At 41.5% G+C, this 15,439-nt stretch overlaps 1 protein-coding gene across 1 annotated transcript in view; it reads left to right on the plus strand.

Annotated features, from left to right (window-relative positions):
* The window catches only part of LOC109935388 (anterior gradient protein 3-like), a 19,617-nt gene extending 18,930 nt beyond the window's left edge, over window positions 1-687 (plus strand). Inside the window, exon 8 of the mRNA XM_048616859.1 lies at window positions 425-687. Coding sequence (XP_048472816.1) covers window positions 425-474 — 50 coding nt within the window. The 3' untranslated portion in view covers window positions 475-687. The remainder of the gene's footprint in view (window positions 1-424) is intronic.
* The last annotated feature ends 14,752 nt before the right edge of the window (window positions 688-15,439 follow it).

The following is a 15,439-nucleotide window of genomic DNA, read 5'->3' on the forward strand; positions in this document are numbered from 1 at the left end:
CCAGCATCTGCAGTTCCTACTATCTCTGAGCTCATTTAGAGAGCTGGTGCAGGAACAATAAGTCAATTGGTCTCTTCTCTGCTGTAACAACTCTCTGATTCTGTTCCATTCATGTTAAATTTTGTCCTGTTCAACATCACTAATCAGTCAATGAAACAGCATGAATTGGGATTGAATTAAGAATCTGTCATGACATTCCAGTTTACTAGTATAACTTCTATGGTCCACAATCTCTCTCTCTCTCCTCATAAAACCAAGCAATTTGCATTCTAGGAGATCATGCTCAAAAGAACAGATTTCAGACTTGTGTTGATGCTGATGGCATACACAACAGGCATCTTGTGAACTCCACAGCCCAATAGAGATAGAAAACTGAAATAAATTTGACCATACATCAATAATACTTTGTTTCTCTTTCTTTTAGTGATTGCAAATATGAAGAATGCCAGAAACATTCTAAAGAATGAATTATAGAAGCTTGAAGTCATCTATCTACCATAAGCTTTATTCATTACATTATTTCTGTTCAACACTTGTAACTATAATAAACTTATTGTGTAGAGTCATTGCATATCACTGTCCCAATAATGCACTGATATGTGCAAAACAAGTGTAAATAATGTTCTCTCAATATGGGCATTTCAGCTTGTACGCAATGACATTTTAATAAACCCTTTTGATACCAAATGTGTGTGTTTCACAGACAGTAGGAGTTTCTATTATATAGTTCTGATTGATTTACAATTTAAAAATATGAAAGGAATTTGAATTTTGAGTGCTTTTCATGACCTGAATGTCTCAAATTTTACAGCTAGAAAATACTTTTAAAGTTCACCCATTACTTTATGTCAAATACCCCCACACTGTTGATCATTAATCATTTTTAAAAATGAGTTAGCCAGTGATACCTAATTATGCGATACTTATGCTAGAGAATGTTTACACACTGATTAGATTGTTTACTGGATATTATTGGTCCTCCGAAAGACACAGGTTTAATTCTGTCCACACCTGTATAAGTAACTCATTTCTTTTTGAATAACATCCTATTTAGCTGCTTTGAGATCTTTAATCACTATTTAGATGCTGTAGGGTGATTTAAATAAATGCAAAAAGATGAAGAAGGCTTAATAAGCCTCATTTAGCTTATTAATTCAGGCAGTTTATTCTTGTTTGTTTTGATTCAGCTGAGATCAAACTTTTGCTAATTCAGTTTTAACAACTGCTGCTGCTTTTCTATCTGAAGTTTTAATTTATATTCAAGAACAAGTGTTTCCTCCTGCAGTCGTAGAGTAATAGGGGTCTACAGCACAGAAAAAGACACTTCGGCCCATCGAGCCTGTGCCCTCTGTTTTTAGCATCCAGCTTTCTCAAGTCCTTTCCATACCTATTCCTTTTACTTTACATAATTCGCTTTGAACATTGTGCCTGTCAGTTTTCTTTGTGATTTCTTCCACTTCTTTCCTTTTCAATTCACAAATTGGCTTTGCACTCAGGCAGGATAGTCGTTTCTTCAAACCAACAACCTCAAGATTTGTTTTGTTAATACTATTTTAACCAAATTATTTTCGTGCTTTTTCTGGAATTCAACTTTAAGTTGATTTCTTCTCCAACTGTACGATTTTGGCATGTAACATAATACTGTGAGATGTAAGTTAATTACAAATTTATTTTCATGTAAGTATTATTACACAAAGTTATTTTACTCACTCTTTGGACATGCAGTGACACATCTCCAGTGCAGCTGGGACTTGAACTTAGATCATCTGGACTCAGAAGTAGAACACTACCACTGCACAACCAAATCACCCAAATTTCAATTATAGATTTGGTTAAGAGAGCCAATCTAAAGTTCTGCCAATCTTCATTAATTACAAGACTGATTCCAGTTACAAGTATGTTTTCACAGAATTTACTAAGTTTATTGTAGCAAGTACAAAAATCAATAAGGTGGTGGAGTCAGTGAATTCAACAGTTCCCTTTCTGGCTTTTTTCTAAACACTATGACTAAAAACCAAGCCTTATTAACCTTTCCAACCAGCCACTACCCCATGGGCATGATAAGAGATACCCTGAATTCTAATTGACTTGTTAGTCAATGAACAGTTCATCTCAGATTGGCTTAACAGTGTGCGTCCAATTCCTGATATGAGTATTAGTCATTTTAGTGAGATCACTTCCTCCTAACTCCTGATTAGTTTTCTAATATGTCAATTATTCAAGAGACCATCCTCTCCAAAATTCTGTTATTTCTATGGTTTCTCACTGAGATGTTGACATATTTTACAATATCTGTCTTACTCAAGTGTTCAGGATATGAGGATGTACATTGTCATGTCCTCATGATAGATATCCTGAGCTCATTGTCCCAGACTTACTTAATTGGTGCCAGTTTCCCATTGGATGAAACTTTATCAATGATTGTACATTTTTATACGTAATACAGTTAATTTTAAATACATAACAGCACTGTAAACATTAAGTTCATGGAGAGTCTTGACTAATAAAAGTTTTAAAAAATAAGATTATATTATCATAAAACTACTTGTACTCTATTACAGAGGTTAATTCTAATTCAAAGGTATAGATTCTAGTTTGTAAAGGTACCAATGGGACTTCCTCACACTAAAGATGAATGCCAAACCTTCCTTCTCAATCTGGGCATATTTGCATTCGGCTTCAGCCAAAGTCCAGGAAGCATACGCTGTCAGGTGTTCTTCTCCATTGGGCTACAGGTGAGCCAACACTACCCTGATACCATACAGGCAGGCATCACATGGCAGCACTACCTCTCACTTCAGATTGTAGCAGGCCAGCACGTTAGATGATGATAGCTGCTTTTTCACTTCCCTAAAGGCTACTTCTTGGCTACGTGACCAGTTCCAAGGCTGAACCGTTTTCAACAGCAGATGTAAGGGTGCCAAGATGAAGGCCAGGTTATGTATGAATTTTTTGTGATAATTCACTAACCTAAGGAAAGACATAAGCTCCAGTACAGATGTGGGAGTTGGGGTTCCTATGATCGCCCTCACTTCCTCTTCCAATGGATGTAACCTGGTTTTGTCAACTCTAACCCAAATAGGTTCACTTGGGGTGCCTGGAACATGCATTTTTCCCTTCTAAGGTGTACGCCTGCCTTGGAGAAATGTTGAAGTGCTATGTCCAAGTTCTCCATGTGCTCCTTATTGGTCTTCCCTGTTAATAGTACGTCACCCAGATTAATGGCAACCTGAGGTAGCCCTTGTAAAATGCTCTCCATGGTCCGCTGGAAAAGGGCACAGACTGATGGTACCCCAAATGGCAGCCTTGTATATTGGTATAAACTCTTATGGGTATTAATTGTAGCGTACTTCTGGGACTCCTCATCCAGCCGCAGTTGCAGGTCGGCGTGGTTCATGTTTAGCTTCGTAAAGGATAGCCCATCTGCCAACTTTGCATGCAAGTGCTCACTGTGAGGGATAGAGTATTTATCCAGCTGTGAAAAATGGTTTACTGTTTGTATAAAATCCCCATAAATGTGAACTGAGCCATTAGGCTTCACAATCGGTACGACCGGTGCTGCCCATCTGCAAACTGCACTGGTTTGATGATCCCTTCACTCTCCAACCTCCTGATTTCTACCTCTACTTTTGCCCACAAGGCAAATGGCACCAGCCAGGCCTTGCAAAGTCTCGGAATTGCTTCCTGGTCAACATGTAAATTGGCTTTGGCCCCTTTGATAGTCCCAAGCCCTTCCTGAAAATCTCCTGGGTATTTCACTCGGACTTCACTGAAGCAGCCATTTTCTAATTGAAAAATGTTGAGCCAATCCAGGTAAATTTTTCTCAGCCAATTCCACCCTATTAGACTTGGGCCTGAGCACTTTACTACCATCAGTGGTAAATGCACCAAGTGCCTCTCATAGGAGACCCCTTAGTCTGATTTGGATGTCACTCAGCAATTTAATTGTTCCAACCCATATATAGGGGGACTTTCCAGGGTGTGCACTCTCCTGAGTACCAGCCTACAAGTTTTCTTACTTGAGTCAGGTCTTGTAGGACTCCTTCACCGTCTCGAGTCTGCAAACCGGCAGCAACTACAATAGCTTGCCAATCCAGATCCTGAAGAACTGTTTAGCCACTTGGCCAAGGCTCGGCTTTATTTTGGGGTTCTGCTGTGGCCTGTCCTAGGGTCCCTCTGCTCAGGATATGCCCTGTGTGAGGCTCTGTGATTGCCGGCACTCAAGTGACATTCCCCAAGCTTAGTGAGACACGTGAGGGAATCCACTTCCGTTGGGATGCCCTGTAGTTCCCATGCTCGAGTTGCTGCATTTTCTAATGGGAAAGCTAGTTGCACTGCCTGTTTGAAGTCCAGTTGGGCTAGTAGGCGCTTCCTCATAGTTATGTCATTAACCCCATTTACCAAACGGTCCCTCATTCAGTGTTAACCCAACATCACATGCCTCTGCCAGTTGTCTCAACCTTATCAAAAATCCCAATGCGGATTCCCCTGGTTCTATAACAACCGAATAAAACAGATAGCATCTCAGAATTAGAGGAGCTTTGGGGTTGTAATATTCCTTAAACAATTCTGTCAACCCTTGGAGATAGTGAGAACTGCCGATGCTGGAGTCAGAGATAACATATTGTGGAGCTTGAGGAGCACAGCAGGCCAGGCAGCATCAGATGAGCAGGAAAGCTGACGTTTCGGGTCGGGACCCTTCTTCAGAAATCAGGGTCCCGACCGGAAACGTCAGCTTTCCTGTTCCTCTGACGCTGCCTGGCCTGCTGTGTTCCTCCAGCTCCACGCTGTGTAATCTCTGTCAACTCTTGGAAGGTTTTAGTGTCTGGTGCCTTTGGGAAAGTTAAACCCCTTATTCCGAAAATGCTGCAGGTCTGCAAGTAGTCAGAAGGATTACCCATTGCTTTTCATCCTTTTGTCTGCCCCAATGTCATTTACCCATTTTTCCACATACTGGACCCAGTCTTCCACAGCAGGATCAAATGAATCAAGGTTTCCAAGTAAAGGCATGATGCCAGAAATGCTTACCCAATCTCCAAGATGACTGTTCCAAACAACTGTTCTTCAGGCAGGTCCCATTTTCTCTCATCACCACTGAAACAACAGCACAGAGGCCTGTATCCTGTCACCAAGCCACCCTTTGTTTACTTGTGCACAGTACAGTGGCCATGGCCAGCCAGCTCAGAGTCAGTCGCCTGGTCTGAAGAGATTCTAATCTCCTGGTTATGTTTTTTGTTATTCCTTTTTTTTTGTTTTAACTGGGAGAATCTCATCTCTTGGTTATATTTTTTTTTCCTTTTCTCCCTTCACACTATGGCCATACAACTGTCGTGTTTATTTTCCCCAGCACCCGTGTTGTCAAAACACCAGTTGGGTAGATAACTTTATTAATATTCTACCACCAGGAAAAACACCCACGTGGCCAAAGAACCAATGACAAGCGCAGCCCTATAGGGGCAATGCCTATGTGAAAGAAAAAGTGAAGGGGACGGTACAGATCAAATCAAAATAGAGTTGGAGGAGGAAATAAAGCACTCCACTCCCCACAGTGCACACCTCTCCCTAAAGACATCGAGGGTGTTGGGGTACACCGCATGCTCCTTCTCCAGGGACATCGCAGTCTCAAACATAGTCACGGAAGAAGGGCAGGCAGTTGTCTGTAATGACCCCACTTGGACCTGTCACTCCTTTTTTTTTCTCAACTGAGGAGATTCCAATCTCCTGGTTATATTCCCCTCCCACCCCACCCCGAACTGAGGAGATTCTATATCTCCTGCTTATACATTCTTTTTTCTCTTTTTGTGCGTGTACAGGTGTGAGACACAGTAAAAACACCAGGTGTGCAAATAACTTTATTAACGCCAGGAAAGACACCCATGTGACTAAAGAACTAGTACCAAGCAGAGCCCCTGGGGGGCAATGCCTATGTGAAAGAAAAAGTGAGGGAGAGGGTAGGGATCAAATCAAAATAGAATCTGTGGGGGAAACAAAGCACTCCATGCTCGTCCACCACCCCCCACCGTGCCCACCTCTCCCGAAAGGCATTGCGAGCACCAGTGCACACCGCGTGCTCCTTCTCCAAGGATACCCAGGCCTGCGCGTAGCCACAGAAGACGGGCAGGCAGTTGCCCATAATGACCCCTTCCATGGCCTGCTGCCTGTTACTCCTGGCTATATTGGTCAGCCAGGGCTTTCCTGATTGGCCCACGTTAACAACCTCAATCAACGACCTCATAGTCAATGAGGTCACCCTGGTTCCAACCACTACCCTAAGCCACAGAGTGATTCAAAACTGATCATCCTCAGGTAGAATTCTATCTCTTCATCTTCAAGGATTTAGTCAATAATTGTCCTTCATCAGCAATTTGTACTCAGCCCAAGATTTACAGTTAGACATTAATAAAACCATGCCTTTCTCCATCACCTTCTCATCTCTGTTCTCATTGGCCTTAATTCTGGAAATCAATTGGCTTGAATTCTTAATCCACCAGAATCACTTTTATCTGATCTATCGGTATAATTACTTTATATATAGTGTAGCTGGTTCCAGTTATTCAATTACTTTAAAGGAAGAAACAGGGGCAGAACAGGGGTGGCACAATGGGTCAGTGGTTAGCACTGCTGCCTCACAGCACCAGGGACTTGGGTTTGATTCCACCCTCGGGGTGACTGTCTGTGTGGAGTTTGCACATTCTCCTCGTGTCTGTGTAGGTTTCCATCAGGTGTTCCGGTTTCCTCCCACAGTTCAAAGATGTGCAGGTTAAGTGAATTGACCATGCTAAATAGCCCATAGTGTTCATAGATGTGCAGGCTAGGTTGGTTAGCCATGGGAAATGCAGGGTTACAGGGAGAGGGTAGGGGGATGGGTCTGGGTGCAATGCTGTTCGGAGGCTTAGTCAATGTGGATCTATTGGGCCAAATGGCCCATTTCCACACTGTAGGGGTTCTATGGTTCTAACAATTTATTTTTGCTTATCCCATGTCCCAGATCATGCTCTCCTTCCCTTTTTGCATCACCACTTTCTTCCTTGCAAACTGCCACATGGGCCTAATTTCGGACTGTAATCTCAAATCATGGGATTATTGGTATTTATACTCCTTTTCTCTTCCACTTTCATACAAGGACAGAACCTTTGAATTTTCAAAACACTGTTCTTCTGAGCCAGTACTCCAAGAGGTGATCAAACAACCCACTCCACCTTCACTGTCAGTATCATGAATCCTGAGCAATTCAGAGTTGCCATCACCACTTGACACCTCCTCAAGCTGCTAATCTCACATCAACGAGCAAGAATAAAAGATTGTAAGAAACTTATTCGATTGCCAAAGAACAATAAGCAACCAATCAAGATAATATTAATGGTGAAATATAGTTCAGTATGCAGAGGAACAAAGCCATTTTGTTCTAAAGCCCTAGAATGTCTATTCATGTGAATCTTTCTTATCTTCATCTTCTGCCTCATCTTCTTATTGCTCTCCTTGACAGTTGGCTTTCCTCTCATGAGAATAGATCAGTTTTTACTTATTTTTTATATTAAACTTAAGCAATACTAAACAAGGAGACATTTTTAGTCAGAAGCCATACAACTGAGTCAATCATCAAAGTGGTTTCTTCATCCTTCCCACTGATGACATTCAATCTGATTTATTACCAGAAGGTGACCAGTGCTGAGAATTCTAAGTCATCCCTGTAGCATTTGTAGAGACTTAATGTTTTGGGTCAATGTCTCTAACAGAACTGAGGGTGTTCGAAATGTAACAGTTTTTAAGTAAAGCAGAAGAAGAAAGGAAGAGGAAGAAAGAACAAAAGGATACAGAGCGGGAAAGATAATGGAAAAGTGGTTTGATGGCTCAAGTCAAAAAGAGATAGGAATGGGGCAAGTGAAAAACAAAGAACAACAAAAGGAGTTGCAAATGTGAAGAGCAGAATCATCCAATCAAGATGAAGCTCCTCATCTGTCCTCACCTTCTACTTCATAAACCTCCACTTCAACAGATTTTCAGCAGGTTCCAACCATTTCTCTCACCTCCAGTATGTTGGCACCACCAAAACCATCTTCACTGAAGAAAATGCAGCACCTTCCTGTTTAGCCTCTCCCTCTCACTGATCAAGGTCCCAAACGTTCAGGTGAAAAGGATTTACTTGTACTCTGTCACTTTCATATTCACTGCTTGCGGTGTAGTCTCCTCTAGATTGACAAGTCTGAATGCAGATCAGAGATAGTAAGAACTGCCGAGGCTGGAGTCAGAGATAACAGTGGACCTTTGCCGACCCGAAACGTCAACTTTCCTGCTCCTCTGATGCTGCCTGGCCCGCTGTGCTCCTCCAGCTCCACACTGAATGCAGATCGGGTGACCAATTTGTGGAACAACTCCATTCAGTTCACAAGTTTAACCCTTAAATTTTAGTCAGTTTAATTCCCTTCTCTATTCTCACCCTGACTTTTCTATCCTGTACTTCCTAAGCTGCTTCAACTAAATTAATTGTGAGTTGGAGAAACAGCACCTCATCTTTTGACTGGGCACTTTTCAATGTTCCAGACTCAATATTGAGTTCAGCAATTTCAGACCATGGTTGCTGTTCCTTTTTTTGGACAACAATTGGCAATAATTCTGCATTTATATTTACACCTCCTCTAGATCGATCCTTTGCTTCTTTTCTTGTCTCATTACCAACTATTTTTACCTTACACCATCATCCTTTTTGACTTTTTACCTCTCATGCCTTCAAACCTATCTCTGATCTTCCCTTTTGAACTTTCATATCCTTCTCACGTCCCCTACCTCACTTGTAAACTGTTGCACTTCAAAATACTCCCAAATCTGGTGAAGGGCCACAAACTGAAATGTTAACCCTATCCCTTTTTCTGTCTCTGGAGTTGCTGCCAATTTTGCTGAAAATTTCCTGTATTTTCTCTTTTGTTTCAGATTTACAGTATCAGCAATATTCTGCTCAAAAGGACTCTGGAATATGGCTATCTGAACAAAAATGTTTGTTAAAGGACTGTTGTATATTTTTTCCATTAAGCCAACAAATCCTAAGAGTCATCGGATTTTTTTGGCTGGGGTGAAAACAGGCACTAACTGGATGCTGTGCTAATAAGGCAAGCCTGTTTGGAAGTCTGGTTTCTACATCCAATTTTGATCCTAATTTGCTGATAACCGTAACTTGAACTTGACTGGAGTTACTAAAAAAGAATGAAGTGCTCGATCAGATGCAATTTTTATTCATCTGTGTGTCATGGGCTACACACATTCACTTCTGCTGAAAGCGCAGAGTACATGCTGGCTGACAAAAGTGGAGAGTTTCAGGATGCCTCAGGAACCAAGTGAAAGGATGCACAAGCTCTTGGTTTGGATGCCCTGATGAGGAGTTCTAAAGGAAGAGGGCTGTCCCATTCTTTCAGGGGAAGCGGGTGGGAAATTCCACATTGTCCTTTTCTCCCTCTCTGCTACGGCATCTCATGCTGGTCTACCTGGCCTCATGTACTCCCATTCCTCCTGCAAACCAGATGGAATCATCAAGTAAGTCGCGATGATACAGAGAACTTTCTTTCTCCTAGTGGGTAGTGAAAGGTAGCAGACCTTTACGTTGTGTGCAAGTCCTCTGTCATTATTAGCTTACTCCCAGTTAGGATAAAGGTGTTAGGATAAAGTTTTAAATGAAGCATTAGCCATTAAATTGTGGTCCAACCTCATTAATGAGTGATTGCTAGTAAATTAAATGGCAATAAACTGCTATATGATCACCACGGCTGCTGTTCCTCAGCATGTGCCAGCTTCTTTGCTAAGGTGGCATTTTATATTAAGCATAAGCTAAACAAATATTTTAACTCAGGAGCTTATCTAGCATTATCACAGATCCTTCTCTATTTAGTGCAATCACAGCAGATGTTCTAATGCCAGGCATCTCTACTAAAAAAAAGTCTGGTTCACTTTTGGCCTTAAGGAAAGAAATCTGCCATCTTTACCACAGCTGGCCTACAGGTGCCTCCCACAGCAATACAGTTGACTCTTAATCGCCCTTGAGAGGCAGCTCAAGGGATCTGCAACAAATACCAGCCTTGACAGTTATGTCTACACCCCATACAAGACTTTTTTTTCAAAAACCATCAGCTTTAGATTGCAAAAAAAGTATTAGATTGCAGCCCATAGTATCTTCACAAGGGCAATTAGGAATGAGCAATAAATGTTAGCCAAGCCAAAGACGTCCTTTAGCACACCCACTCCACCAAAATCAAAGATTAGAAAGATGATCTTGTGTTTTTCATGTATACACTTCAGCAACTTTGTTGACTTCATTTAATGTGCCCTTAGTTTTCTTTGCAGCACTTTTTTTTCTATTCATTTGTGGGATGTGGGCGTCACTGGCTGGCCAGCATTTCTTGCCCATTCCTAGTTGCCCTTGAGAAAGTGGTGGTGAGCTGCTTTCTTGAACCGCTGTAGTCCTCCTGCCGTGGGTTGAACCACAATGCTATTAGGGAGGGAATTCCAGGATTTTTACCCAGCAACAGTGAAAGAACAGCAATATATTTCCAAATCAGGATGGTGAGTGACTTGGAGGGGAACTTGGAGGTGGTAGTGTTCCCAGATATCTGCTGCCCTTGTCCTTCTAGATGGAAGTGGTCGTGGATTTGGAAGGTGCTGTCTGAGGATCTTTGGTGAATTTCTGCAGTGCATCTTGTAGATAGTACACACTGCTGCTACTGAGTATCAGTGGTGGAGGGAGTGAATGCTTGTGGATGTAATGCCAATCAAGTGGGCTGCTTTGTCCTGGATGGTATCAAGCTTCTTGAGTGTTGTTGGGGCTGCACTCATCCAGGCAAGTGGGGAATATTCCATCACGCTCCTGACTTGTGCCTTGTAGATGGTGGACAGGATTTGAGGAGTCAGGAGATGAATTACTTGCCGCAGTATTCCCAGCTTCTGGCCTGCTCTTGTAGCCACTCTGTTAATGTGGTGAGTTCAGTTGAGTTTCTGGTCAATGATAACCCCCAGGATGTTGATAGTGGGGGATTCAGTGATGGTAACATCATCGAATATCAAAGGGCAGTGGTTAGATTGTCTCTTATTGGTGATGGTCATAGCCTGGCATTTGTGTGGCGCGAATGTCATTTGCCACTTGTCAGCCCAAGCCTGGATATTGTTCAGATCTTGTTACATTTGAACATGGACTGCTTCAGTATCTGAGGAGTCGTGAATGGTACTGAACCTTGTGCAATCATCAGCGAACATCCCCACTTCTGACCTTATGATGGAGGGAAGGTCATTGATGAAGCAGCTGAAGATGGTTGGGCCTAGGACACTATCCTGAGGAACTCCAGCAGACATGTCCTGGAGCTGAGATGATTGACCTCCCACAACCACAACCATCTTCCTATGTGTCAGGTATGACTCCAACCGCTGGAGAGTTTCCCCCCGATACCCATTGATTCTAGTTTTGCTAGGGCTCCTTGATGCCACACTTGGTCGAATGCAGCCTTGATATCAAGGGCTGTCACTCTCACCTCACCTCTGGAATTCAGCTCTTTTGTCCATGTTTGAACCAAGGCTGCAATGAGATCAGGAGCTGAGTGGCCCTGACAGAACCCAAACTGGGCGTCACTAAGCAGATTATTGCTGAGCAGGTGCTGCCTGATAGCACTGTTAATGACACCTTCCATCACGTTACTGATGATCGAGAGGAGACTGATGGGGCGGTAATTGGCCAGGTTGCATTTGTCCTGCTTTTTATGTACAGGACATACTTGGGCAATTTTCCACATTGTCGGGTAGATACCAGTGTTGTAACTGTACTGGAACAGCTTGGCTAAGGAAGCGGTAAGTTCTGGAGCACAGGTCTTCATTACTATTGCCGGAATGTTGTCAGGGCCAGTAGCCTTTGTAGTATCCAGTGTCTCCAACGTGGAGCAAATCGAATTGGCTGAAGACTGGTATCTGTATTTCCGGGGACCACTGGAGGAGGCTGAGATGGATCGTCCACTTGGCATTTCTGGCTGAAGATTGCTGCAAATGCTTCAGCCTTATCTTTTGCACTGATGTGCTGGGCTCTTCCATCATTGAGGATGAGGATATTTGTGGGGATATTTTTTTCCTTCTTTGTTATTTGGTCCAATGACAGTCCCATTTTTGATATTAAAATGCATATGGAAGATATTACAAACTGCAACAGTTTTGTCAAGAAAACTGGGAAAGGCACTTATAGTGTCAAAGTTATAACCACATTAACAAAGGTTTGTGGGTATTTTAATGTTCATGATGTCAATTTTATTGTTTGAATAACAATACAGTGAAAAATAACGTACCAAAGTTGAAAACACTAAACCTAATGGAGTGTTTCCTAAGAAATTCTACTGCCTATGTTACAGTAATCTTTTAAGCATTGTGCTTTGTTTCATTTTTATCAATGACCAAACGTGCACACCTTTTCTTCTGTTACTTGGCTCTTCCACTAAACTGTACTGTTAGTCACTACATGCACACTATTATCATTTTAACTGTCCGAGCCTCATTATCGTTTCTGTTCTCCTGGAAAAAAGATATTTTGTCTAAATCACCCATGCTATTTATTATCATCAATGATGCAATGAATAACATTGAATGATGCAATGATGCAATGAATGGGTGGTATCAAAGTGATAGAAATCTTTGAATGAACAAAGAACAGTACAGCACAGTACAGGCCCTTCGGCCCACGATGTTGTGCTGACCTATTGTCCTACTAAGATCAATTTACCCTGCATACCCTACAGTTTACTATCCTCTATGTGCCTATCCAAGAGTCGCTTAAAAGTCTCTAAAGCATCTGACATGCCTGTTTGCATCATCATCATTGGCGGTCCCTCACAGATGAGGATGACACTTTTCCACTCTCAGGATGAATCCATAGGTGGCAATACAATCAAATGCAGTTTCCGCAGACTCTGCCACACTTGGGGCAGAAGGTGGTTGTGAGAAGGGGTAAGTGGGGTTTTGGTATGGCAGTACGCTCCTGACGCTGTTTATGCCTGGCTTCCACTTATTCCTGACAGCAAGTCTCAAGGTGTTCGACGAATTCCCGGATGCTCCTCCTCCAGTTTGGACAGTCTTGGGGAGGTGAATCCCATATGTTAGTGGGAATGCTGCACTCCACCAGTGAGGCCTTTAGCGTATGCCTTTTTCCAAAGCCTTATTGGCTAGCACAGCAGTGTGTCAGTGATGGCTTCAAGTGTATTACAGTGTTGCCTAGCACAATGGAGACACAAAATACATATTTTACAGACAAAATGATAGATGCTTATTTATCTCGGTCATTGATTCATTCAGCAGCTGGGAAATGCTGACTTGGACTTTAAGCCATCAGGACTGTGCAAAGAAGGAGAAATGTGAAACTTTGGGATTTTGATGCCATTGACAAAAATATGGGAAGAAATTGTGGTGTAGAAGAGTTGTAATAAAACATATGTAATCAAGCGTTGTAATCAAGATTTGTAATCAAGCCAAATAGCTTAACGAATCGAATTACACCTGGAACACAGCACCTTACACTTGTCTTTAAGTCAGATAAAAGTGCAGGTCTAGGCTATCTCCTTGATATATTTGAAGGTGGGGAGGGTCTGGTCTATTACAAATCGGAGACTCTTGTTGGGATCGAAATCTCTAATTCCAGGTTGGGTTTAAGATTATTGGACTCAAACACAGTGAGTGGTGAGTATTGGTTTTCTTTTATTTCAGGTGTGGCATTTAGTTATTTTAAACAGGGTGTGCCTTGTATAATAATGGCTGTTTCAGTCACTAAGCGTTTCCTCCAGCTACAAGAAATCACTTTGGGTGTTTTACAGAATTTGAGCAAGGCAAAACTTTTATAATGGGCAAGAAAGCTGAAGTTAGAGTTGCCAGTGTATGTAAGGATAGCAGAGGTAATTGCAGCATTAGCTCAACATTTACAATTGCTGGGAATGCAATCAGAATTGTTGGAAATGGCTAAAATCCAATTGTAAATGAAGCAGTTTGAATTAGAAGCAATGGTGAGGGAGAAAGAAAAGGAAGGAATAGCCCTGGCAGAATAAAAAGAGAAAAGGAAGTGAAACAGTTTGAATTACAAATAAAAGCAGAGGTAAAAGGAAAGGAAATGATAGCCCTAGCAGAGGACAGGGAGAAAGAGAGAGGAGGGAGAGAAGGAGAGAGTTTTTGAACTTCAGAAGTTGGCAATGAAAAAGAAAAGTCGACTTAAAATGACAAAGGTGGAAGATAGGAGTAGGATGGGGATAGTAATGAAGAACAAACCCATAGTAGCCAAAGGCCTGGTAGGGATCTGTTTAAATATGTCCAAGCATTACCAAAGTTTGATGAGAAGGACGTAGAAGCCTTTTTCATTTCAGTTGAGAAAATGGCTAAACAAATAAAGTGAATGGTGACCAAGTGGGTATTGTTGATTCAAATAAGATTGGTTAGTAGAGCTAATGATGTATTTGCATCACTATCAGAAGAGATATCTGGGGAGTATGACGAGATGAAAAGAACATCTTAAGTGCACATGAACTAGTGCCAGAATCCTGCAGACAAGATTTTAGGAATCTAAGGCGGGAAACTGGATAAACGTACATAGAGTTTGAAAGGATCAAACAACTTATCTTTGATAGGTGGATAAGGGCATTGAAAATTGATCAGACATGTGATGTTCTTAGAGAGACTGTTGTTTTGAAGGAGCTCAAAATTCACTTCAGCACCGTTAATACCTATTCAAGCATTTGAGGAACCTTTTACAAGTGGCTGAATTGATGCATAGGACCCCTCCCTAAAACAAGAAGTGGGATTCAATATTTGTTGACCATAATGGATGTGTCTACTAGATTTTTGGAAGCTATTCACAGAGTCATACAGCACAGAAACAGATCCTTTGGTCCAACCAGATATCACAGCTAAAAGGATTGTAAAAGTTACTCAAATTTTTTACTAGATTCAGACTACCCACAGAAATACAATCAGATCAAATTTTACATCAATATTATTCATGGAATTTATGGATAGCTTAGGAATAAAACAACTTAAATCAACTGCGTACCATCCAGAATCACAAGGAGCATTAGAATGGTGGCATCAAACTTTAAAGACTATGTTGAGGGTTTATAGTTATGACTATTCAGAGGATTTGGATAAAGAAATTCCATTTGCACATTTTTCAATCAGGGATGCATCTAACGAATCAACTGAATTCAATCCATTTGAATTAATTTTCAGACATGAGGTGAGAGGACCACTGAAATTAATTAAGGAAAATTTGGTAAATCAGTCTTCAGAGATCCTATATTTGGACTATAAGCCAAATTTTAGGGAAAGATTGAATAGAGTGGGTGAGTTGGCTCGACAACATTTGAAATTAGCACAGCGTTTGATGAAACAGGAAGCAGACAAGAAATCAAAAATTCATAGTTTCACTTGAGGAGATAAAGTGTTAATA

The sequence above is a fragment of the Rhincodon typus genome, chromosome 2 (genome assembly GCF_021869965.1).
Source record: "Rhincodon typus isolate 14 chromosome 2, sRhiTyp1.1, whole genome shotgun sequence".
Lineage (NCBI taxonomy): Eukaryota > Metazoa > Chordata > Chondrichthyes > Orectolobiformes > Rhincodontidae > Rhincodon > Rhincodon typus.